Here is a 23,842-nt window from a genome sequence, read left to right on the forward strand (position 1 = left end):
AACTGGCCCGTTCCAAGTACCCCAAAAAAAAAAAAACCCAAAAAAAAAGATAGCTTTCATCCTCCAAGTTAAGGAATAGGGCTTTCCTAAGATTTCTCAACTAGTAGTGATCCATTTCTTCATAGTGTCCTGGTTTAACCAGTCTTTAAGGTGTGTCTGGTCTTGTTTTCAAATTTCTTCTACAAGAAAAACATTTGGTGTCACCTGGATTTGGAAGGAAGGCTAATGGGGCAGGAGCCCCCCCCAGTTAATCCTGGAAGATGTGATGCACAATCCTCTAAACTGGGCACTGTGTTCATACAGCCCCATCCGTTTCTTACCAGGGCTGAGTCCACCCTGCATCCTTGTGCCTATACTGGTCTTGTCCGTCTGGAAGGCAGGAGGAGAAATGGCAGGTGAATCCAGCAGAACCACCACATTCAGGACGAACCTTCAACACGTTCCTCTCTATGCAAAGGTATTCCTGCTGGCAGGCAGCGAGGGGCTGCTGCAGCCACCCCTTGCTAACACCTGCAGCATCCCATTTAACTGCTGCCTTGGCCCGCCAGAGTAGCTGAGATGTTTGACAGTGTCAATGCAAGCCACACTGGCTCATGGGCTGGCCTCTTCATCATGACATCATGACAAATATTAGGGTTATGTTCACCTTCCATTAATAAAGAAACACATGCCTTCCCTTCTGCATCAAGGGAAGGCATCAGCACTTGCATGCCTACACACACAGGTGTGTGAGGCACTTTCCTCGTGTGTTTATTGTTTTTCGTTTTTTTAGGAATCACACTCCAAATGTGTTGCTGTCTCAGCTGTCACTGCTTGTCACATTACAATAACGATCGCTGCTTTCAAAAGCCAGTTCAGGTTGTTTAATCATTGCTTCCCTCCAAGCTGTCCATCACAGGGCGGTCGCCAGGCAACAGCATCAACAGATAGGGCCGTGGGTGGCTGAGGAGGAGGAGGAGGATGGAGCATACCAGGGTTTGCAGGGAGGAAGAAGGACTCATGTTTCCACGGGAGAGGGAGGCATGGGAGCTGCTGAGTCTATCTGATGGGATCCCAGCCTACAGCGTGATGAAAGTAACAGGGATTTCAGTGATTGCAGAACCCAGCATTTTGCTGGAGGAAGAAAAGACAGCAGGACCCTGGCTCACGGCACAGTAATGCAGCTCTGGGTTCCTTGCTCCAGCTCCAATAGGTGTTCATTGTCCATGGTCCAGCTCCCTCCATTGCAGGTGGGACGGCAGAGCCCTGCCATCCTGCCCAGCTCACAGCCACAGGCTCAGCCTGTGGTTAGAGACAGCTGGAATCAACCACATTTATTCCTTTAACAGCTTTAAAATAAGTTGTTTGGGAGTGGATGAGGAGTTTCTGAAGAAAAAAAGTTAAGACCACATGTCAAGTTACAAAAGTTGAAAAGAAAATAGAAGGCAACACTGAACTTGGAGCTTTTAATCCAAAACATGAGCTGGAGAATGTTTTGTTTTGTTTTCCAGGAGATACGCAATTAAACAGTCATTTGTTATTTAAACAAACAGATGCAGATCTGCATCAAAGCATCTTTGGGTTACAATAGCCTAAATAGTTATTACTAAACTTCAGCAGCTCTTCTGTAGAGATGCTAGGTGACTGGATGCAGGCTAAGTCCAGATCTATGTAGCCCAGATCTATATTCTTCTTATCTCCAGCCCAGGCTCTGTCCCCCTTAATGTATTGAGGGGAGTGTGGAACCACGCACACAAATGAAGTGGAGGAGGTGTAATGCAGTCCCTTCCTGTGGTGCAATCCTCAGCCAGAATACCATCTCAGGGAATAATTGTCCTCAAAACTCCTCTAACTAGTGACATTTCACCACAGACCTATGCATTTTGGTATAAAATTTAATGTATCTGCTGTTTTGCTGCTGTCTTTTATTTACCTGTTTATCCTTTCCTATAAAAAAAAATCTATTAAGTTTCATGTAATCAAAGTGACTAGTGACAGGACAAGAGGAAATGGCCTCAAGTTGCGCCAGGGGAGGTTCAGGCTGGATATTAGGAAAAATTTCTTTACTGAGAGAGTGGTGAAACACTGGAACAGGCTGCCCAGGGAAGTGGTGGAGTCACCCTCACTGGAGGTGTTCAAGGAACATGTGAAGATGGCATTGTGAGACATGGTTTAGTGGGCATGGTGGTGTTGGGTTGATGGTTGGACTTGATGATCTTACAAGTCTTTTCCAACCTTAGTGATTCTGTGATTCTGTAACCTTGATTTGCAGATATCCATTTCCAAAATTTGATTTTGTTTCCAATAATGATTAATCTAAAGCTTTTATCTTTCATCTATAGAAATGTATTTTTTTCTTGGAAACCTGAACTGAAACTCAACAGAAAGCAAATTAATTTTCTGTATCATATTCTTTGTCATATAGAGCTTGACTTTCACCAGAAGTATGATTTTTACACCAGAAAAATATAGTTACACGTATACATAGTTAAATTCTTCAGAAAATAAGGTCCTTGAATATTCATTTGAATATTCAGTGGAATTCACTTCTCCTAGGTCTGTTTTGAGAGAATATTCAGTGAAAGGTACTGGCAGCATTCTTGGCCAAGGCAGGGAACATTAAGATTTTTCTAAAGGTTTATTCTGACCCAGTCACACACACACAGAAACGGAGCATTCATCTACTGAAAATATACCTTGGCTTTAAAATAAAAGTCTTCCATGCAAAGTCTATTCCAAATAATTAAATGAGGTCCATTCCCACATTACTGAGGAGTTTCCCACTGATTTCTGAATCAGGAACTTTATGATTACTTCACCTCAAAAAATCCCATCTGCATCTGAGAAAATCACATATTGAATAGAGACAATTTATGAAGAGAAAAACAAGCCTACATTTGTTACATAAAATATTTCCCTTGAATTATTTTCTCAACCTTAAATTTAGTGGGGGAGGTGAGAATGAGGGAGGAAGAGAAACATTTAGGGAAAGACAAGGGATGTCTCCGTTGGGTTATCTAAATAGCCTGAGATTTTCTAAACAGCCTTTCACTTCCTCCCGAAGACCTGCATGAAAATGATCTGCAAAAGCTCATGGCACTGCTGTCCTTAAATAATCACCAGCAAAGGTGACATAATACCTAAAACAAATAGGATGTGAGCACTGACACTAAGTTGGGACCCAGTGTAAGGGATCAAGAGCTTCCCATACGTAGTTGAACAGTCTCCACCCAAAAAAACTCAGCCCTTCCATGCCTTGGGAACACATTTACCTTGAAATGCCAACTGCAAATCATCCCCTTCTATCCCTTCTCCTTCACCTCTTGGTTTAACATACTTGTGCAAGGCATGGAAGACTCTGCAAATGGCCTCTTAGGTTACAAGGCATGGCAAGAAGCAATACACAGGGCATGGGGGACATATTCCTGGTGGCAGTCTGAAAACTGTCTTGATGAATGAATTTCAGACACCCTCTCTAAACCTCAGCCACATTGTTAGGTACTAGATGTAGTCTGGTATTTTTACCAGCCTAGAGAGTCCAAGAGTATCTGCCCTACCTTGCTGCTTCTGCATTAGGAAATGCAGTGTGGGAAAAAAAGCTATTTTTTTTTAATGAGGGCAACCTCTCTGAGGGTGAAGGTGGGTGTTGTTTGCTGTTATCCTGTAATTTGCTGCCTTATGTGCACTTTGTGGTCTCCTCATCCTGCCCTGAAGTTCCTTGGCCACGCCACCCAGCAGCACGGCATGGGTCAATCCCTTCGCTTGAGGTGGGCTTTGTCTCATTTGGGCTATCTCTGAGTTTTCCCTCCAGGAAAAGAGAAATCACAAAGGCTGTGACTCCCTTCACCTTCCTGCCCCCGCACAAGCAGTTCTGCCCCTAATCACAGTGTGGGGGGAGAGCACAGGAGGCCCTGCCCCAACACAGGCTGCTCATGGTGGGGATACTTGGCATTGACATCCCTCTGTAGCAGCAGAAATAGGTCCAACTTCCCACCTTCTTCCCCCACACCACCTAAATGTCCATCTCTTTTCTCAACCTTCTTCTGCCTTGAGCATGTCCCTGGCATGGCAGCATGCAGGGGAGAAGTTCAGAGGCTGCTTTGAGTCCCAGTGTGCTATCATGGGAGAACATCACTCCCTATTCAGGAATGCAACATGAGGTTAAATTAAGTTATTGTAGACCCTCGAAAAGAAAGGAATTGCATTTTAGGACATTTCTTAAAATATCCTGTTCCTTCTCAAAGTACTTTCCTTTCATGTTGCCCAAGGAGAGAAAGTGCGGTACCAAGTAAAAGTGTTATTGTGTTACCAGCACTGAGAATTAGGGATTAAGGGCTCTCATGTTAACTGCTGTTTGATTTAAGAGACAGCAAAAAAAATTGCAAGCAGCACGAAAATCATTTTACTGCATCAACTTTTATATGCATTTAAAATTCCAAAATAATTAGTCTATCACCCAATGCTGCCATTTGAATTGGAATCAAGGCTCATTTTCATTTAACATAGAAATGTCAATTAGAGCTGTGGGAGTCATTGATTTTTTGGTTTGCTGGCCAGATATTAAAAAAAATGAGAGAAAAGAAGTGCCTTGTGTCACTCTGATTTTTTTTCTCCTCCTATGAAATGAAAACTTGAATATATCTTTGGTTCTGGATGAACAGGATCCAGCACAGAAAGATTTTATGATAATATCAGTTGCCCAAATATAGGCAAATATAGTTTGAGATGCTCAACCATTCCCAGGCATGGGCGTCAGATAGGACACAGAACCCACAGGACGCCCTTGCCCTGTGAAGCAGCAGCTAGAGGCAAGACCATCTCAAATGTCACTAGATGCCTCTGTGTGGGACACTGAATCAAGGTTTTTGTGTCACTGGATCATTTTTAAATATAGAATAAAAGAATTGCAAGTCCATTCAAAAAATGCTGCCTTGAAACTAAACAATGAAAAAAATGTTACATTTAAACTTTCAAGACTTTGGCTTGTTTGGGTCTGTTTCTCAGGAGCCTTGGGATCAAAAGGAAATGAGTGTTAACCTATGAAAAGCTCTGGCCAAGCTACAACAGCATTTTCCAGGGGAAGAGGTCTTTGATGGGGCTCCTCGCTGGAGTGAGGGTTGTATTCGGTCTGGCATAGTAAGAAAGGCCCAGAGGACACAAGATTGCCCAAGGCCAATGCTAATCTTGCAACCCTTCATATGCAAAGCCATGTCACAACAGAATGGGTCAGAATGGTCTCTAACCTCTCCTGAATGAGTTGAGGACTTCTGACCTTCTTGCTTCCCCCTCTGGACAGACCTCATCGTGATTGCCAGGTCAGAGAAATACAAAAGTCTTACTTGAAGTCAGGAGGAAAGGGAAAAAACCCTTTTCTATTATAAAGTGCGGTATTAAGAAGGTTGAAAACTATAACCCTATTGCTTTATACAGTTTATAGCCTCTCGATATTGCATGAATACCAGTTGCAACTGTTAGAGCTCTTCCATTATTCTCCCTAATCTCCCCTTGTGATAGGATTTGCATATCCCACCTGTCAGACCAGGTGGCAGCTCCTCACCATCTCCCAAACACTTTCACAGAGTCCAGATTCACACAACGACAAGCCTTTCTTCTAGTCCTCATGGATTCTCTTTCACCCACTGCTTTCTCTCAGTGCACAGCTATTCTTACTAACAATTTCCCACATATCCTATTTCATATTCTGTATAGGGAAAGCCTACATTTTAGGAAGTCAGGAAATGTATCTAGAAATGGACTGCAACACAGGAGAAAAAAATACTACGTCTATTGACTCATTTTTGCCAAATCACACACACACCAAAAAAAAAAAAATCATAATAACCTCAAAACTTTCTGATTAAAGAAATAAAGTCCTACTCAAAGTTACAGGAAATTTTCTGGTGTTTTCTCTCACTGAAGACTTGATTTTAAAGTAGGCTTCATAGCTAAAATGGATGTAAAGTATTTTATGATTTACACAGTAGCAAATCTAGTTCAGAAGACCAAAATTTTAAACAGGGGACTTTAATTTGACTTGATTTTTTCTGGTTTAAATCCCAATTTTTGTTTCCTCACTTTTTATTCATCCCTTCCTAAATATATTCTCATTAGTTCTAGCAAGAGATTAGCCTGAAACAGTCTCAGCATCTGGTACATTATACTATTAATACTACTATATATTGTTGTAATACGTAAGTATATATACTGCACCTTAGAGAAGCATTTTAGTGCAGGCATCCTCCCCAGACGAATCTTTTTTGGGACCTGTTTCCTGCACCCTAGGAACCAATCTAAATGCAAAGTGACTGACAGGGTTGTCATTCCTTACCGTGGGTCTCACCGCACAGCTGGCTCTGGGCTCCACAGATATATTCACTTCGTTAAAACTCCTCCTTTATGATAATACAATTGCCATGGGAGGAAGGGAGCAATGGGCTGTCACAGTGTCATACAAAGTAATGCCAGTCACTCATGGGATGATGTTGGCAGATTCTTCATCCATCCCTGGTAGTTTTAAACCGGAGCCACAGCTCTGCCAGCAAGGGAAGGACACAGGGTACCAACTACAGCCTGCTGCATGAACACAGCGACTGAGCAAAGAAGTCTCAGAGTAAGAAGATGTGAAAAATGACATTTTGATTGTGATCCCCCATTCTGGTCTGAACAGAACACCACTGGCAATATAAGATACTTTTGTTATGCCTTTACTGTATCGCTTGTAAAAGGGAATAAATTCGTTATCATCTGCATGGAATTGTGTTCATCAAAAGCAAAAATCTGACTCAAATTTGAGCTCTTGGGAACCTGACTCCTAGAAATCCACAGTTCACTTTCCACATTCCGTCTTACAAGCGGATACAGAAAGAACAGTGCTTGCTTGATTTAGGAAACCAGAGGCTGAAAGGGAATATGATCACTGCCTGTAAAATAATTCCAGGAGGCGTAAGTGCCAGGGAGGGAAAATAACTTTAATTAAAAGGCACATGCACAAATGAAAAAAAAATAATTAATCTAAATTGCCCGATGACAATGTTAGAACAGAAATCAGACAGAAGTTTCCAACAACCAGAAGAATAAAGCTTGGAACAGCTATCCAGAAAGGAAGAAGGCAATAGGAGAGTGTGTTGAAAGAAACCCGACTATTTTCAAGATGCAGTTTGATCAGTTTATGACTGTAGGATGCAGTGCCTGCTGCAGCCCTGTACCTTTCTTGAAGTTCCTAATTTATACAGTAGGTTTGAACACTTCAGCTGAAAATCCAACAACAGGTTATTCACAATTACTTTGCCCAGGAGGAAATACAGTGCATTGGAAATATATAGGTGCATTGTTATTCTGCCTTACCTGTGCTCAGTTTGTCCTGGCAATAACATCAAGTAAAATCTTGCAAGTAATACCTAACGTAGAGTCTCATCTTGCCTACAAGCTCTCCCATAAGAGACCTAACTCTTCCACTGTTGTCTAGTGTACTCACCTGACAACAGCAATGATGACCTTGCAGGCTTCATCCTGCACTGGACCCATCAGATGTATTGATTTTCTACTGTAGATGGAATATAAAACCTGTCTGGCCATGGTTGTTTTGCATCTGGTCCAGACTCCGTCTCCATCAGTCTGTTAAGGATCTTCTGTTGTGGAGGACCTAGGAGAAGCTCAGCTTTGTCTTTCCAGCCACGTAAATCACAGAAGTTTGAACCAGCTGTTTGAAAGTACTGCGGCCATTTAAAAGCCAATCCCCAGGTGTACAGCAGGGTACATGCTCAAATTCTTTTCCAAATGCTTTGAGATCTACACCAACAGCCAGCCCAGGAGAACACTCTGTCACACAGAGCAAGGCAAAAGTAAACTGCCTTCAGTGAATGTGCTTCACGCTGCTTTCCTTCACAGCACCACATTATAGCACAAGCTATAGCATCAAGGCTCTTGCTCAGACTCTCTTACCTTCTGACCTCCTCCAATTCTTTTGCTGTTTCTCCAGGGTACTTTCAAAGGAACAAGGGCAGCACTAATCTCACTCCAAGACAGTCTAGGACTGAAGTAGTCTTGGTTTCTTGTAAGCTCTGAGAACCATCCATATCCCAAAAGCTCATAATGGATGTCTCCTAGAGATTTACTTCTCTCCATTAAGACCAAGTCTCTCTTTTAGTTCCACACACAAATCCCTTCTAGCTGTTTTCTCCTAGTCTATAGCAGAGCATTAAGGGAGCTATGGGGACTCCGCTTTTACAGTGTTTGGGTACACCACATCAAGAAGCCTGTTTGCGGTCTCTGCGAGCTAGGAAACCTGCCAACTTCCACACCAATGACGAAATTTCTCAGTGGTGCAAAAAGGCAGATCTCACTTGTGTGTCTTGTAGCAGAGATTTGAGGAAGATTTTCTTTCACAGGATCTTTAACTCCAGTTCCTACAGAGGCCAGTGGAAAGACTCTCAGGAGGTATCAATGCAGGTAAATTAAGCAATACCAGGACACATTCACAGACTCAACAGTCCATACTCTTATTATACTGTCAAAACTGTTCCAGGCAGGGTGCTGGCATGGGCCAGTTAACATCTTCCTGGATCATTCCCAGACAGTCTGGGACTTAGTACAAGCCAAAGACCATTTCCAGCACTCAATTTAGCTGCAGACGCTCTTCTGTGTTTTGAGGACTGAAAGAGCTCAAGGTTGTGGAGATGCCAGACAGCCTTCTGATGCCTTGCTCACCTCCACTGGAGTCAGAGAAGGCCTGAGGCCCACCTGTATTTTAATACAACACTGGATACACTCCCGGTTTCATCATTATCAGTCATCTGACAATCCAGACTCCATACACCTATGCTCTCCTCTGGGGAGCTCCTGCTGACTTCCCTGGGGAAAAAGCCAAGGTAGACAGGAGGGATTAGTGTACATGTAGAACGTGTCCCTACAGATGTGAGTTGGGCACACTCCCAATGTCCAGCTATGGATATTGTGCTGGAGGGTGAGCTATCCAGGGAGTACCTAAAGTCATTGATGAGCCAAAATAATCCCTGACGTAAGACAATTTATGTCGGTGGAGTTATACCTGGATGACTTGGACTACTATTTATTACTCTTACTGTACCTGGGCCGAGCATAACGCAAGTTCATCCTCAGAGAAGAATGCTGTCAGTTATATGGTGCACACACTCAACACGAAATCACAGCCAAGCCTGAAAGAAGCTGCAAACACCAAGAACAATCCCTCACAGAAATCACGCATCCTTTCAGGGGTCCCTTCTCCTCCATCAGAAGCATTGCAATTATATCCAAACCACTACCAAAATAAGGATACAGAGAACAACACCGAGGCTGGCAGAATCAGGGACACTGCAATAGAAAAACTTGGTGGTGACAGTGCTTTAATTTTCCAACTTTTCCATCTAAAGGGATCTCAAATATTTCGAGCTTTGTTTTTGATTTTTCCTGTGTTCACACAGATGCTGCAAACTATGATCATCGTCATAGTGTCCCTGTGCCTGAGTGAAAGGCAAAGGCTGTTTAACAGCAGCACTTACAGAGCACATGAATGAAAATGCGAAGAGGTGTGTTGCATCCCCCTGCCACGGCAGGGAAAGACAGGCAGGAAGCCGGCAGCTACCGCTGCTGGAGTGCAGCCAGGGCACCGGGGTTAGACAGCACCCCTCGCAAGCACCACCATGGGATCCTCTGCAACCCCCATGCAGGCAGAACGACATGTTGTACCCTAAAGGAAGCATTTCACCCCAACACCCTCCCAATCCCAGCTCCTTCACAGATGAGTGCCCAAAACATACACGCAGTGGCATTGGGTTGGTGCCACTTTGGGCTACCTGCTGAACACACCCCATTGCTTCAGCTGAGCCCGGACAAGCCTGTCGTGCATCCAAGTCCTGCTGGGGCCCAGCTTCATTTAGTGTTGTGAAGGGGGTGCAATCACAGCACAAGATAGCACAGCACTACCAGAACCCCAGCAGCAAGGTGGGAGCATAATCTCCCCGCAGGCAATACAACCCGCAGCTCTTTGGGAAGGACAGCAGCAAATTATTTCCCCACAGCTCCCAGAAAACATTTGTACACCAGGACACTCAGAAAGTAATCAGTCCCTAGCATTAATAGTCACTACTACCACAGTGGGCAGAAACATATACACATGTATATATATACCTAAGCATATGTATAATAAAACACAAACATAACAATATGTGTCTTGATAAATGTACAGATGAAACATAATTGAAGTGATAGACCAGGAAAACTGATGCCGGCTGGATGACTTTTTATATCAGAAGCTTTTTCTGAGCAAATGGGTCACTTTAAACAGTGTCAGCCTCAATTCAATTTGTATGAACAGACCTGAGCTCCTTCAAGGCAGCTTCTGTTAGCACAACTGTGTAAGAGACAGGCTAGCTGAGTTGTGAAGAAAGGGGAAAGTCCTTCAAAATGGAGATGACAACTATTCCTCTTTCAATTAATTGATTAAAAATATCCTGATGAGACCATGTCCCAATTAACTAGGGCTGAACCCCACAGTGAGGTCCTTATGACATCCGCTGTAATTCTAAATCGGGTGGCTGTGATATACCTCAATACAATCTATACCAAAAGGAATTCATAACGATTAGACCATTATTTCAAAATGTTACCAGGCTCCTAGTACTAAAAGCTGAAAGGAAGGCCAAAGATTTCTGCCAAGCAGCCAGAAACCTTCTGGCGTTACAGCTGCAGACACCTTAGAGGAGAAGAGCCCAAGTCCCCCTTTCTCCTGGGAAGTCGTATGGGCAACAACCATGTCACGCCAGCACCCCTTTCTCTCTTATTAGCATTCTGCTTGCTGTCTCTGAAAGGCAAAGTGACAGAAGTTGGAGCATTCAGACAGACAGATCCCCCCACTTCTGCTAGTCCACGGGCCGAGTTAACGGCCGGCAGAAAGCACACCAGGCAACTCGCTCTGCCTTCCCCAGGCCTCAGCCCTCTGGCTCCAGGTTACCTCTGCAGCAGAAGCTGGAGGGATACAGGGCTCAAGTTAACTTGGTAAACTTTGATACCATGACTATTGTTCCAGCCTGGAAACCAGTCACCTACTTCTCTGGCTGGTTTTGTTCTGCTTGGCTCATGTCGGAGCTGTTCTGTCGCTATTCACGAGACAGGTCCAGGTTACAGTGAAGAGAAAAGAACTGTCTCTTTTTAACACCTTGATGACAAGAGGCGAAAAGCAGCTTTACCCCCTGCACAGAGACACCTCAGAGACGAAGTCCTGAAGCCCTCCAACATCTCCCCATCAGCAGGGCCTGGGGATGAGCTCTCGGGCTGACGTGGGTCCCCAGGGCTGGGAGGAGGAGGAGCAGCACCAGAAGGGCTTTCCCAGGCCTTGCTTGCAGCTGAGCCTCCCAGGGAGGGGGTTACCCTGGGGGGAAGGCAGGGTGCAAGGACGGATCCCCCCAGACCGGCCTTTCCCCTCCCCGCCGCGGGCGGGGGCGGCGGTTTCTCCTCTCTGCCTCCGGGGTGAGGGAGAGGGGCTGGCGGGGGCTGTGCTCAGCGGGCGGGCGGCGGAAAGTTTTTTTTTTGCTCCAGAAGAATGGCCCTTTTGAAGCACTTCTGCCCCACTGCACACTGCTAAGCAAAGCCAATCCCCCGGCGCCCGGAGGCGCAAAATGCCCCCTCGAAGAAGAAAAACCCAGCACTCCCTCCCCCCCCCAAAAAAAAAAAGAAAAAAAGAAGGAAAAAAAGGAAACCAAGGACAAAAGCGAACCCCCCGCCCGCAGCCCGCCGGCGGTACTCACGCTGCTGTTGTGCCCCGACCAGTGCACCATGGCTTGGTTGTGCGCCGAGTCGCCGGCGAGGGCGAAGGTGGTGCTGCCCAGCCGCAGCTCCTCCAGCCCGAAGCGGGCGGCGCCGGCCTCCCCCGGCTCCCGCCCCGCGCCGCCGCCCGGCCCCGCGGCATCCCGCGGGCTGCGGCCCCGCCGCCGCCGGCCCGAGCCCGGCCGGCCGCCCGCCGGGGGTGGGGGGTGGCCCCGGAGAGGATGGTGCTCGGCAGGAGCCGCCGCTCGGGGCCGGCTCTGCCCGGTCACTTTCTCAGGCTCCCTCGTCAATTGCCGGGCCTGCCAGCCGCTGAATTTCGTCCCCGCGGGAGCAGGGGCGAGGGTCGCTTGTGGCCCGGCATCCTCCGCCTCCGTCCCGGCCCCGTGCCCTCTCTCACCTCCCTTCTCCCCAGGGAACCTCCTCTGCTCCTTTTCTCCGCTGTCGGTCCTCAAATGCATTAATAATCCCTGCTGCGGTTCTTGCTGCTGCGGCTTCACCTGGGAATGGCAGGATCTGCAAGTTATTTCTGCACCGGTAAAGCCAAAAGTGACGAGGAAAAGCCATGTCCAGTACAGGAGAGCAACGTGCCAGGCTGGGTACCAGCCAGCAACTTTTTCCATCGCTGCTGACTGCTGATGAGTGCGAGGGAGAAAGAGCAGGAGCGAGAGAGCAGGAGCGGGAGAGCAGGGTGCTGCCGATTTACCCGCCGCGGGGTAAACACAGCAAGAACTCCATAAAGTTTCAGACTCTGCTGTATTAGATGCAGCCGAGGGGCAGGGGAGGTTGCTTTCTTTCCTCCTCTGATTTTTCCTCCTTCTTTTCCTTCTTTTGCACTTTTCCCTTTTTCTCTTTTTTTTTTTCCCCTCTTTTTGCCTTCCCCCCCCCCCCCCCCAAGACTGGCGTTGCTGATCAGGCTTTTGATGGAAGGCAAAGCCACAACCACACGGGGGAGGAGCTGAATTGAAATCAGAGAGAGAGGGAGAGAGAGAGGAGCAAATCCTGGCTGGTGATTTCTCCCGGCTGCCTCTGTGCAAGGCACAGCTCGCTCCTCTCCCGCTCGCTCTCTCTCTGCTCCCTCTCACTTCGCCGCTTCTGCATCACACTCCTCCCGCAGCCGCCCCGCCAAGGACGCCCCGCGTGTGTTTCCTGAGTGGTTGGTTACTCACTCCCTCTCTCTCTCTCACACACACAGCCCACACACACACACTCCAAGGAGGACTTACCCCAACTTTTAAACTTAAACCATCTGATCCCTTTCCTCCCCTGTGCTTCCCGTCAGCTCAAACCCCTAAAAGCTGCCCCCCAACATACTAAAACCACTGCATATGAACTGGAAGCAAACACGCAAAGTGAGGGAGCAATACATATATATAAGCATACATACATGTGTGTATAGTCTTTCCAGAGGAAATATTTTAATTTGATTAATTAAATGGCCTTAAATGTCTGAGCAGGCTCTGAAATGTCTTTCTTTCTCTCCTCCTGTAACCGATGTAAATGCACTGGAGTTGCTGGGAACAGGCACCTGTGCTTGATTTCACAGAGGGAAAGTCGCATTTCTACCCCTCCATTCCCTCCTCCACCTTTGCTTTGCTGTACCATCATTTACAGTAGCTGCCGATGTTTAGATAAATCACTCAGGCATGGCAGAGATGTAGTCATGTAAATGCTGATGGAGACAGGGACAAGCTTTTGGGAATGAAATGACAGCAGTTGGTGGTGGGAGAGGGGGAGAGAGAAATTCCCCACCACGGGTTTATCAGCAGAAAAAAACCCTTTCTGCTCTAGCTGCCTCACGTTTTCAGGACCAGCAATTTCTCCCCCAAGAGCTGTGCTCCTCTCTCACTAGATCTCTTCCCCACAGAGTAGTCGCTAGTGGTGGCCAGAGGAGATCACCAAACCCTGATCGCAGAGGTTCATCTCTGCCAGCCATGGGAGCTGCCGGTCCCTTACTGCAGGCAGCACCGTTGGTGGCTGCCCACACAGCAGGACAGGGGTCCAAGCTTTAACAAGCACTTGCAAGCATCCACGGGCTTTAAAACTGGAGGGAATTAAAGGCTCCTCCACTGGAATTTTATCCCATCCCCATCCGTCTTTTCTCACTCATTCCCATTTGATTTCCAGGAGAGTTTATTTTTTAAATAATGTTTTTAACATTTCCTTCCTGACATGGAAGACTTTCTTGTATTTTTTGGCAGGGCATTTCAGAAAGAGATTTACAGATTTGTTCCACATTTTTCTAGAGATTTCACTCAAATGCTCACTGGTGACACGTCTTGGGATATCAGAACAAGACCACAGGCGAAGGGAGACTCACAATAATTGAGGCTGGGCATACCTTCATGCTGCTTACAACAATGATGGATTGTCTGCAATGTAACCACCAGACCTCAGCTAAATCTACTGTAAACCAATTAACTGCATACCTGTTTCCATATCTCCCAGCTAAATGGTTACTATTAGTTACAGCCTCTTGGTAATAATAATTAACGCTTTGCACTTAAACTACTCCTTTCCTTTACTAATCCCAAAGTTCTTCACAAAGACCAATTTTAATTTTGTTGTATAAATGAGGGAAACTGAGTCACAGTGTTATCAGCAAAGCAGCAAGGATTGGAGACGGAGCTACCTCATTATCAACACAATCCTTTGTCTTCTGTACAATAGATTGACCAGATGGATCTGTCCCAAAGGATACACTAAAGAGTGACACCTTCCTCGAACAAGTCTCTTAAAGAGGCTTTAATCTAAAGGGATGAAATTCAAAGAGATGAATGGGCAAGACAGAAAAAGAACTTGGAAGAAGGAAATTAATAAGAGGTCAGAGGAAATTTCTCCTGGGATTGTAACAGAGATTTGCATGCCAAGGAGTGGCTAAGGCTAATGACAGAAAAAATCTAGCTGTCTCATTTAGGTAGATGATTATCTCTGGATTGTGATGAGTGACCAGGGAGTGATATGGATGTGCCTGGTAAAGCACACCTTATACACTGTGAGTATACTACACCTGCAGAGCTCTTCAGCAAATACTCGCAAGTCAGCCATGAAGAGAAAATACCAGATCCAACCTGAGGACCACAACCACTTTTCCTAGCATTTCCCTTGTTGTGGGTGGATATAAGACAGAGACGTACAGTACAAGCCTTTCCCTGATCCCTAATTCTAGGAATCTTCTGTTTCAGAGATTCCAGCAGCAGAAATTGCACCTCATCGCTTATGTTTAATAGCTATGGATGGACCTGTCTTCCCTAAATTTGTGTAATCCTTATTTATACTCTTGGTGTCTGAGGCATGCTGCCGTAGTCAATTTTACAATCTGATTATGCATGCTTTTGAATACTCATGGTCTGCACTTATCTGAGAGAGACATTTTAAATCACCATAACCTAATCTTGTTGCCAGCCATCTTTCTGCCACAGATGATGTGATGATTGAGCCATCAGAGATAAGAAATCAGAGTCTTTGGCACAAAAGAATAATCCCCTCTCTTTTGACATAAGTGATAGCTTTCTGAGTTGGGAACTGCAGTAATCACAGAATCACAGAATGATAGGGGTTGGAAGGGACCTCTGGGGATCATCAAGTCCAAACCCCCCTGCCAGAGCAGGTTCACCTAGAGCAGGTTGCACAGGAATGTGTCCAGGTGAGTTTTGAATATCTCCAGAGAAGGAGACTCCACAACCTCTCTGGGCAGCCTGTTCCAGTGCTCTACCACTCTCAAAGTACACAAGTTCATCCTCATGTTGAGATGGAACTTCCTATGACCACGTTTGTGCCTGTTACCTCTTGTCTGTCACTGGGCACCACTGAAAAAAGACTGGCCCCATCCTCCTGGCACCCACCCCTTAAGTATTTATAAGCATTAACAAGATCCCCCCTCAGTCTTCTCTTCTCCAGACTAACAAGACCCAAGTCCCTCAGCCTTTCCTCATAAGAAGGATGTTCCTGTCCCCTAATCATCTTCGTAGCCCTTTGCTGTACCCTCTCCAGCAGTTCCCTGTCCTTCTTGAACCGGGGAGCCCAGAACTGGACACAGTACTCCAGATGCAGCCTCACCAGGGCAGGGTAGAGGGGGAGGATAACCTCCCTCGACCTGCTAGCCACACTCTTCTTGATGTACCCCAGGATGCCATTGGCCTTCTTGGCCACACGGGCACATTGCTGGCTCATGGCCATCCTGTTGTCCACCAGGACTCCCAGGTCCCTTTCCACAGAGCTGCTCTCCAGCAGGTCAGCCCCTAACCTGTACTGATGCCTGGGGTTATTCCGCCCCAGGTGCGCTACCCTACACTTGCCTTTGTTGAATTTCATGAGGTTCCTCTCTGCCCAACTCTCCAGCCTGTCCAGGTCACGCTGAATGGCAGTGCAGCCTTCTGGTGTGTCCGCCACTCCTCCTGGTTTTGTGTCATCAGGAAACTTGCTGAGGGCACACTCTATCCCTCCATGCAGGTCATTGCTGAATATATGGAAGAGGACTGGACCCAGTACTGACCCCTGGGGAGCACCACTTGTTACAGACCTCCAGCTAGACTCTGTGCCACTAATCACAACCCTATGCTGTCATTGGGGAGGGCTGAATTCATATACTCAGCCAAAAAGAAACACTGGTGTGTAGTGACCGGACTCCATGGCTGTGCTCATGAGAAAGGAAAGGCTGCACTTCGTGGTTATCCTGACCTTAGGTTACACCTGATGCGATGTTTCAATAGCTTACACTACACCACATGTCCAGCTCCAGTCCCTGATGAAAATGTGTTTTCCAACAGAGCTGCCACACTGCCTGATCAGGAGAGTGCTCTTTTGCTTCACACAGCCCATATTGCCTTGAGGGAGGGGAGAGGAGTGAGCCCTGGGGCCGTGGAACAGGAGACAAACGTTGACACTATAAAACATGATGAAAAATGCAGATCTCAGCTGGCCTTTTCAGCCTCTGCCTTTAGCAGGACAAGCAGTGGCAGGGGGGCAGGGGGTGTTCCTCTCTGCCAAGGAGGAACTACTGCCAAGGCAGAGATCTGCACAGACATGAGAGGGTTTGAGGAGCTTCTCACTTTTGGGGTCAGGAAGCAGAAGCAGGAATCTAGTGAAGGGAGCAGATACCAGTTCTGGGTAGCTGATGCAGTGGAGCAAGCATCTTCCTAAGGATTTATATAGCCTTGAGAAGAGAAGCAGGAACAGAAGGAAACGTGGCTAAGTACACAAATCTTCACTTGGGACCGGGCAGGTTCAGAGACAGGTGGAAATATGGGCTTGGTCAGGGACATAAATCCTTACGACAATGATTGCAATAATCTACCATCTGCAGGAATCCTTTCCTCTGGAGTGTTTCACGCTCGCAATCAGAGACTGCTTGTGAAAATGTGGTCCCGAGACGCCTCCTGGCTCCACAGGATTCCTGTCTTCCGAAACATGCTAGACGATGAAGCCTGCATGACGGAAACACCTCAGGGACTATGCCAACGTTGCCTGCACTTTGATGGAGTAGAGAGAAAGAGGAATGAAAGGGGATGGAGAGAAAGAAACAGAAGTGGGTGGGCTTAACCAGCTGAGTTTTCAATATAGGGCAGGGGCATAACATAGCCTGGTCTATCTTGCACACAAATGTCTTTTAGCTAAGCAGTAAAATCTCTCTCTAGTAAATATTTGTATAATCAGGATTTTGTGAATCTACACTCATTTTAAATCATCAGTTTTCTCTGTAAAGACTGTGTAATGAAGGGAGCCCAAGAAGAACACTGCTCCATTGATTCCTATCAAGACACGGTGAGTGATGAATACTGTAGTTCGACATTACACATAATTCCTCCAAAAGGAATCTCTGTTTGACAAAAAAAATTACAAATCAGGATACAAAAGGGCTTATTGCAGTTTCCCTTAGGAAAAAAAATGATGGCTCTCAACTGCGAATATCACAGAGATCTTTTTTTTTCTTAATAGGTTCTGGATGCTTCATTCTTTAAATAAGAGAGGAACTAATTATATATATCAAAACAACTATTTCCAAGTACCTCTTATGTCACTGAACAAATGGAAATTATTTACCTATGTGACTTGTTTGTAGCAATATTTATATAGTTGTTACAAAGGTATTATCAGAACTAAATCCTAGGACCTCACATAGGGGCAATGCATCTGGCACACAAAATTGTTTGAAAAAAATCTAGAACTGAAATAAAATCTGTATCTTCTTTCCACTGAATTTAATTTCCCTCTCTCAGATTATTTTTGGAAAGTTGATTGAACTATTTATTTTTATCACTAATAATTCCTCTAAATTAATTAACATGAAAGCTCTCCTTTGTTATTCCAGACAATCAAGCCCCAAACCAGTGCCATCCCCAAATTAAGCTGCTGCAGCTTTTAACAGGGGCTCCCATTCATCTGCAAATGTGATGCGATTTTGCATTAGTTGCCATAAATATTAACAGCAAAGGCTTTTTGTTCTTTTACTCCCTCTTGCTGCAGCCTGTTGCAAAGACTGAGGTTTAAAGTAACCTCAAAAAAAGTGCAAGACTTTGCCACTTTATAATTTAAAGAGTCATTTTGCTTTGCTAAATTCTCAGATGGAGATTTCAGATAACAATTTATCTGGGAAGGAGAGCTGGGTGGCGAGCAGTTTTGATCAGCGTGATTGCCGCTAAGTACAGGAAGGCACCCAGCACCGGTACCTGGTAACAGTTTTCCTTAAAGCACTGTTTATACTGAAATATCTAGTGATGCTTATCAGCCAGCAGCTCTCTCCAGGGACAATAGGAGTTGTCTGAATCTCCTCTGGAAAATCTCTTGTGTAGGCTCCTCTGTTTCACTTCCACTTCTGGTTCCAAAGGGTTTTCACACCATCCCACCAGAGACAGCAAACCTCATACCTATGGCACAGACTCCGCATTTTACTCTTTGGGTCCAGACCTCCTTCCTGCTCTTACAGCTGCAGAGACTTCCTGGGCCAGCTTTGCACAATGTTTTCAGGGATAAACCAAGGGTGGATTTGCCATGGGAGGAAGGGAGCATGTGACACCCCCCAAATAAGCTTGTACTCCCAGTCACATGCTGAAGCAATACTCATGTGGCTGCACAACTACCACATCCACACCGATGTTGAATCCAGCCCTCTTTGCCACTATGTCTATAGATCCTGAGATCTAATCCCATTTCTCCTCTAATGACATCTGCTCCTCTGTGCTGGCCTTGCATTTCACTGGTCCAGTGATCCTCTCCACTTGTGATTTGGAGACATCAACCCATAGCCACCCTGTGCTCCTGAGTGCTGCTCCCCTGTCAGGGATTACCATGGGATTTAGGAGCCAAAAACACCCCAGGCCACGGAAGACAGTTGATGAGAAAATCTTCTGCTTGAAATTCCCAGCTGGCATTCTGTCTTGATCAGCTTTTGCAGCCTAAGAAACCTGGAAAGCTGCCCTGAAAAGCAGGTCTTACATTCTGCTGGGTTTCGTAGTTCAGTTGCGTGTAGATTTGCAAGGACTGCACTTATATCAGGACTGCATGTACTCAGCTGGTGCTCTGAGCTTGCAGCTAAGGTAAAAACTGAGCTGGAGCTCAGAGCTAGAATGATCTTTATTATAACAACTTTTAACCTAGTAAACATTGGCGGAAGGAGGAAGCCTGAGGTGTATCTTGTAGTCAAGTCATTCGCCACCACCAATATGAATGATAACCACAGGGATGACCCAGCAATTGTCACATTTCATCCTGACTGTTTTAAAGCAACTCCATAATACCCAGGAGGTTTTTGCCATCAATAACTGAAATGTACGCTGTGGACATTTCCAACCACATGAAAGGCAAGAATGTAACCAGGAAAAATGAATATGGCTTGAGCAAAAGCAAATAATGTTTGACCAAGCTGATTGTCTTCTGTTACTAAATAGCTGACTATCCTAACGCCGTCTCCCACACCAGTCTCATGGTAAACTGAGGAAGTATGGGCAGATCAAAGCAATTGACAGAGGTTTGAAAGTTAGCTGGACCGCTAGTCTTAAAGGTTGAGAATCAGCTAACTGGAAAAGGTCTGGGGATTTCACTGGGGGCCAAGTAGCCAACAATGTTCTCTCTTTGCAAAAGAGGCAAACTGCATATTCATCTGCCTTTGGAAAAGCATCATCAGGAGATCAGAAGAAGTTATAAACTCCATCTTCTTAGCACTGGGGAGGCTGAACTGGAGTACTCTTTCTGGTCTGGGCCCTCAGTTCAAGAGGGACATGGAGAAACTGAGAAAGGTTACCAAGTGGAGTGCTACCAAGGTGGTGAGCACACAAGCTACAAGGAGACAGTTGAGAGCTGGCCTTGTTGAGCCTGGAGGAGGCTAAGGGGCAATCAAATATCAGCCTGCAACTACTTGAGAGGGAGTGACAAAGATGAAGAAGCCAAAGTCTTCTTGGTTGTGGCAGGTGCTAAAACAAAGAGAAGGCAAAATTGGTGTTTAAAATGTTCAGAATGAAAATTAGGAAAAGCTCATGCAGGAAGATAGTGCCACTCCAGGACGGGTTCTTTAGATTGTAGAATCTCCCTCAGGTAGACAAAGCTATGGCCAACCTGATCTAGTAATGATGGCAGCCTGGCTTCAAGTGAGAGGTTGGTCTCTCCCAACCAACATTTCTTTGAATATTTAAATCTATGAGAGGTAAAAAGCTCAAGAAGAAGACATGTCTACAGCTAAAGGCAGGAATAAATCCCACCTCTCCCCAAGATAAAGCCAGCAACCTGTTCCAATGAGGAATGGTTCCCAGGTTCAGCATAAGCTTAGATACCATCCTATAGTGAAAATCAGATTCCCCCAGAGACCAGTCCAGTTCTCCTTTCGTTAGGTGCCTGTATCTCCAGCACTAGTTTAACAAACCAGTGGGCACTCTTAGACAATTTCATCCTCTTCGGTCCCATCCCACCTATGCCAAGTATTGTTGCCAAATCTTTGCAGAGTCCTACAGGACTCCCAGCATTTATTTGAAAATGGGGTAAACTGGAGTTTTAGGTCTAATGTAATGCTGCTACCGGTGGTGGCATCCATTGGCAAACAACAGTCAGGGACAGTTGCACTATAACATCGTAGATTAGGCTATACTAAAATACTTGGGCTTTACCTTACTCTCTCTGTTGTTCCCCCAGGCATGTATCTGATATATTCTACCTAGACTTTAGTAAAGTCTTTGACACTGTTTCCCACAGCATTCTCCTGGAGAAACTGGTGGCTCATGGTTTGGATGAGTGCACTCTTCGCTGGGTAAAAAACTGGCTGGATGGCCAGGCCCAAAGGGTTGTGGTGAATGGGGTGAAATCCAGTTGGCGGCCGGTCACAAGTGGTGTTCCACAAAACTCAGTGTTGGAGCCAGTTTTGTTTAATATCTTTATCAATGATCTGGATGAGGGATCGAGTGCACCCTCAGTAAGTTTGCAGACAACAGCAAGTTGGGTGGGAATGTTGATCTGCTTGAGGGTAGGAAGGCTCTGCAGAGGGATCTGGACAGGCTGGATTGATGGGCTGAGGCCAATTGTATGTTGTTCAACAAGGCCAAGTGCAGAGTCCTACACTTGGGTCACAACAACCCCATGAAACACTACAGGCTTGGGGACGAGTGGCTGGAAAGCTGCCCTGCAGAAAAGGACCTGGGAGTGTTGATTGACAGCCGGCTGAATATGAGCCAGCAGTGTGCCCAGGTGGCCAAGAAGGCCAACGGCATCCTGGCCTGTATCAGAAATAGTGTGGCCAGCAGGAGCAGGGAGGTGATCGTGCCCCTGTACTCGGCACTGGTGAGGCCACACCTCGAATACTGTGTTCAGTTTTGGGTCCCTCACTACAAGAAGGACGTTGAGGTGCTGGAGCGTGTCCAGAGAAGACCAACGAAGCTGGTGAGGGGTCTGGAGCACAAGTCTTATGAGGAGCGGCTGAGGGAACGGGGGTTGTTCAGAAGAGGAGGCTGAAGGGAGACCTCATCGCTCTCTACAACTAGCTGAAAGGGGGTTGCAGAGAGGTGGGTGTTGGTCTCTTCTCCCAAGTGACAAGTGACAGGACAAGAGGAAACAGCCTCAAGTTGCGCCAGGGGAGGTTTAGGCTGGATATTTGGAAAAATTTCTCTACTGGGAGAGTGGTGAATCATTGGAACAGGCTTCCCAGGGAAGTGGTGGAGTCACCGTCACTGGAGGTGTTTAAGGAACGTATGGACGTGGCATTGTGGGACAAGGTTTAGTGTGCCTGGTGGTGTTGGGTTGATGGTTGGACCTGATGATCTTACAGGTCTTTTCCAACCTTAATGATTCTGTGATTCTGTGATTCTGTGGTTGAGTCACCATCCCTGGAGGTATTCAAAAGACGTGTGGATGAGGAACTTAGGGACATGGTTTAGTGGTGGACTTAGCAGGGTTAGGTTTATGGTTTGGCTTGATGATCTTAAAGGTATTTTTCAACCCAAATGATTCTATGATTCTATGTTCTATACGTGGCTCTCAGCATGAACCTTTCTCTTCCTTGCCTTGGGTGGAGATGCAAACCTTCCTTTCCATGACCAACAGAGGGTCTTTGCAGCTATTCAAAATCAGTTGCAAGTTGCTTAGCTGTGTCCATTCAGTCATTTTCATTCCCTCATCTTCTAGGCCTTTCCAGTTTCTCAAGAGAATTGTTGCTGTGGGATGCCTCTGGTTGTCTTGCACCCTTGAAAATCTGCAATTTGAAGCAGGCTGATCAAGTGCAGATATTAGTTTCCTGTGAACAATAAATATCACTCAAAGCATCTTCCATTGAGCTAGGATACTTCAGTAACATAAATCTTCTTAAAAGACTAACAGGCATAAAAATAATTTGTATTTTCTCCCTCTTTCAGAGATTACTGAACTTCAGTCATCACCGGGGAAGTTCGCCTGATGTTCTATCAGCTCTGGGTTTATCTGTATTGACAGGACAATAAAAATTCTTGTCTATCGCTCTACCGCTGTCACCTTTGGCTTCTTCACTTGGTTGTGGAAGAATTTAATGGAGGTAAGAGAATAATGATGAAGAGAAAAAGATTACAAACTTAATGGCCTGTGAATGCTGTTTATAGTTTGTCATCATTCCAGATAGTGTTTTCTTGCTTGTGCACCTTGCTTGATTTTTCTTAGCCAGAAGTGTTGACAAAGTAGAAGTTCCAGGTACAGCTAAAGATAAAATTTCTACTAGAAGAAAGAGAAGACAGAGAAAAAAGATTATTATTCTATCTATCTCACCTTTTTACTGCAAGAAAAATAAAAAAATGAAAAAACAAGAACTCTTGAGGCTGATTGAAGATGTGAGCTCGCTCATTGACAGAATTTTATGTGAAAAATGGACTGAAAAAATGACCAGGCAAAAATTTCTGTGAGGCAACTCTGTCCTGCTTCACTGATGCATCATTTCTTAAGTCATGGTCAGAAATCCTTTTCTGGAGACAGGTGCATCACTCACAGATCAACCAGCAGAGCTTTTCATACACACACTCCCATGGTACAATATCAGGAGAGATAGATCTGGCCATCAGTTAAAACTGTTTTTCCTAACCCAGTTAGGTGAATTGTTCTGCTAGTTGATAACCAGTGTGATAGTTTCCAACAGTCATCCACATCTGAGCTTTACAATGCATAGTCAGAGACACCTTTCCCATCAGGGCAGCTGTTTGCAAGGTTAATGCTTTCACAGGGTCCACCTGGCCAGAAACAAAGGCAGATGAACAGAGGAAAACTTCCTTTGACCTTTTCTCCCTCTAGCCTGGTAGCTTCTTCAACAGCTTCTCAGATCTGTGGCATCTGTCTACCATTTTGTAGCTTGGTGGGACAGTGAGAGATACACCTTCAACTGAGGGCAGAAGAAGTAGTCATGAGAGATAGCATGTCAGTCCCAGGTTTGGTGAGAAACTCCAGTCTTCTGACCAAAATATCGGAAGGAAGGATTTGGAGTGGGTAATGGAAAATCCAGAGAAAAATGAAATCTGTATTTCTTTGATGTCAATCTTTTCATTGTGAATCATGTAGTGAATTTTGAGCTCCTGATGTCATGGGTTCATATGAGATTATCAACCCTCTTCCTTTGTTTTCTTTTCTTAATTTAAAAAAAAAAAAGAAAAAA

The 23,842-nt window shown here is 45.6% G+C and overlaps 1 protein-coding gene across 1 annotated transcript in view; it reads right to left on the reverse strand.

Annotated features, from left to right (window-relative positions):
• Window positions 1–12,380, reverse strand: part of LOC104258436 (VPS10 domain-containing receptor SorCS1-like) — a 304,871-nt gene extending 292,491 nt beyond the window's left edge. The window contains exon 1 of the mRNA XM_059820842.1: window positions 11,742–12,380. Coding sequence (XP_059676825.1) covers window positions 11,742–12,380 — 639 coding nt within the window. The remainder of the gene's footprint in view (window positions 1–11,741) is intronic.
• Between the last annotated feature and the right edge of the window lie 11,462 nt (window positions 12,381–23,842).

Source organism: Gavia stellata, chromosome 9, assembly GCF_030936135.1.
Source record: "Gavia stellata isolate bGavSte3 chromosome 9, bGavSte3.hap2, whole genome shotgun sequence".
NCBI classification, from domain to species: Eukaryota; Metazoa; Chordata; class Aves; order Gaviiformes; family Gaviidae; genus Gavia; species Gavia stellata.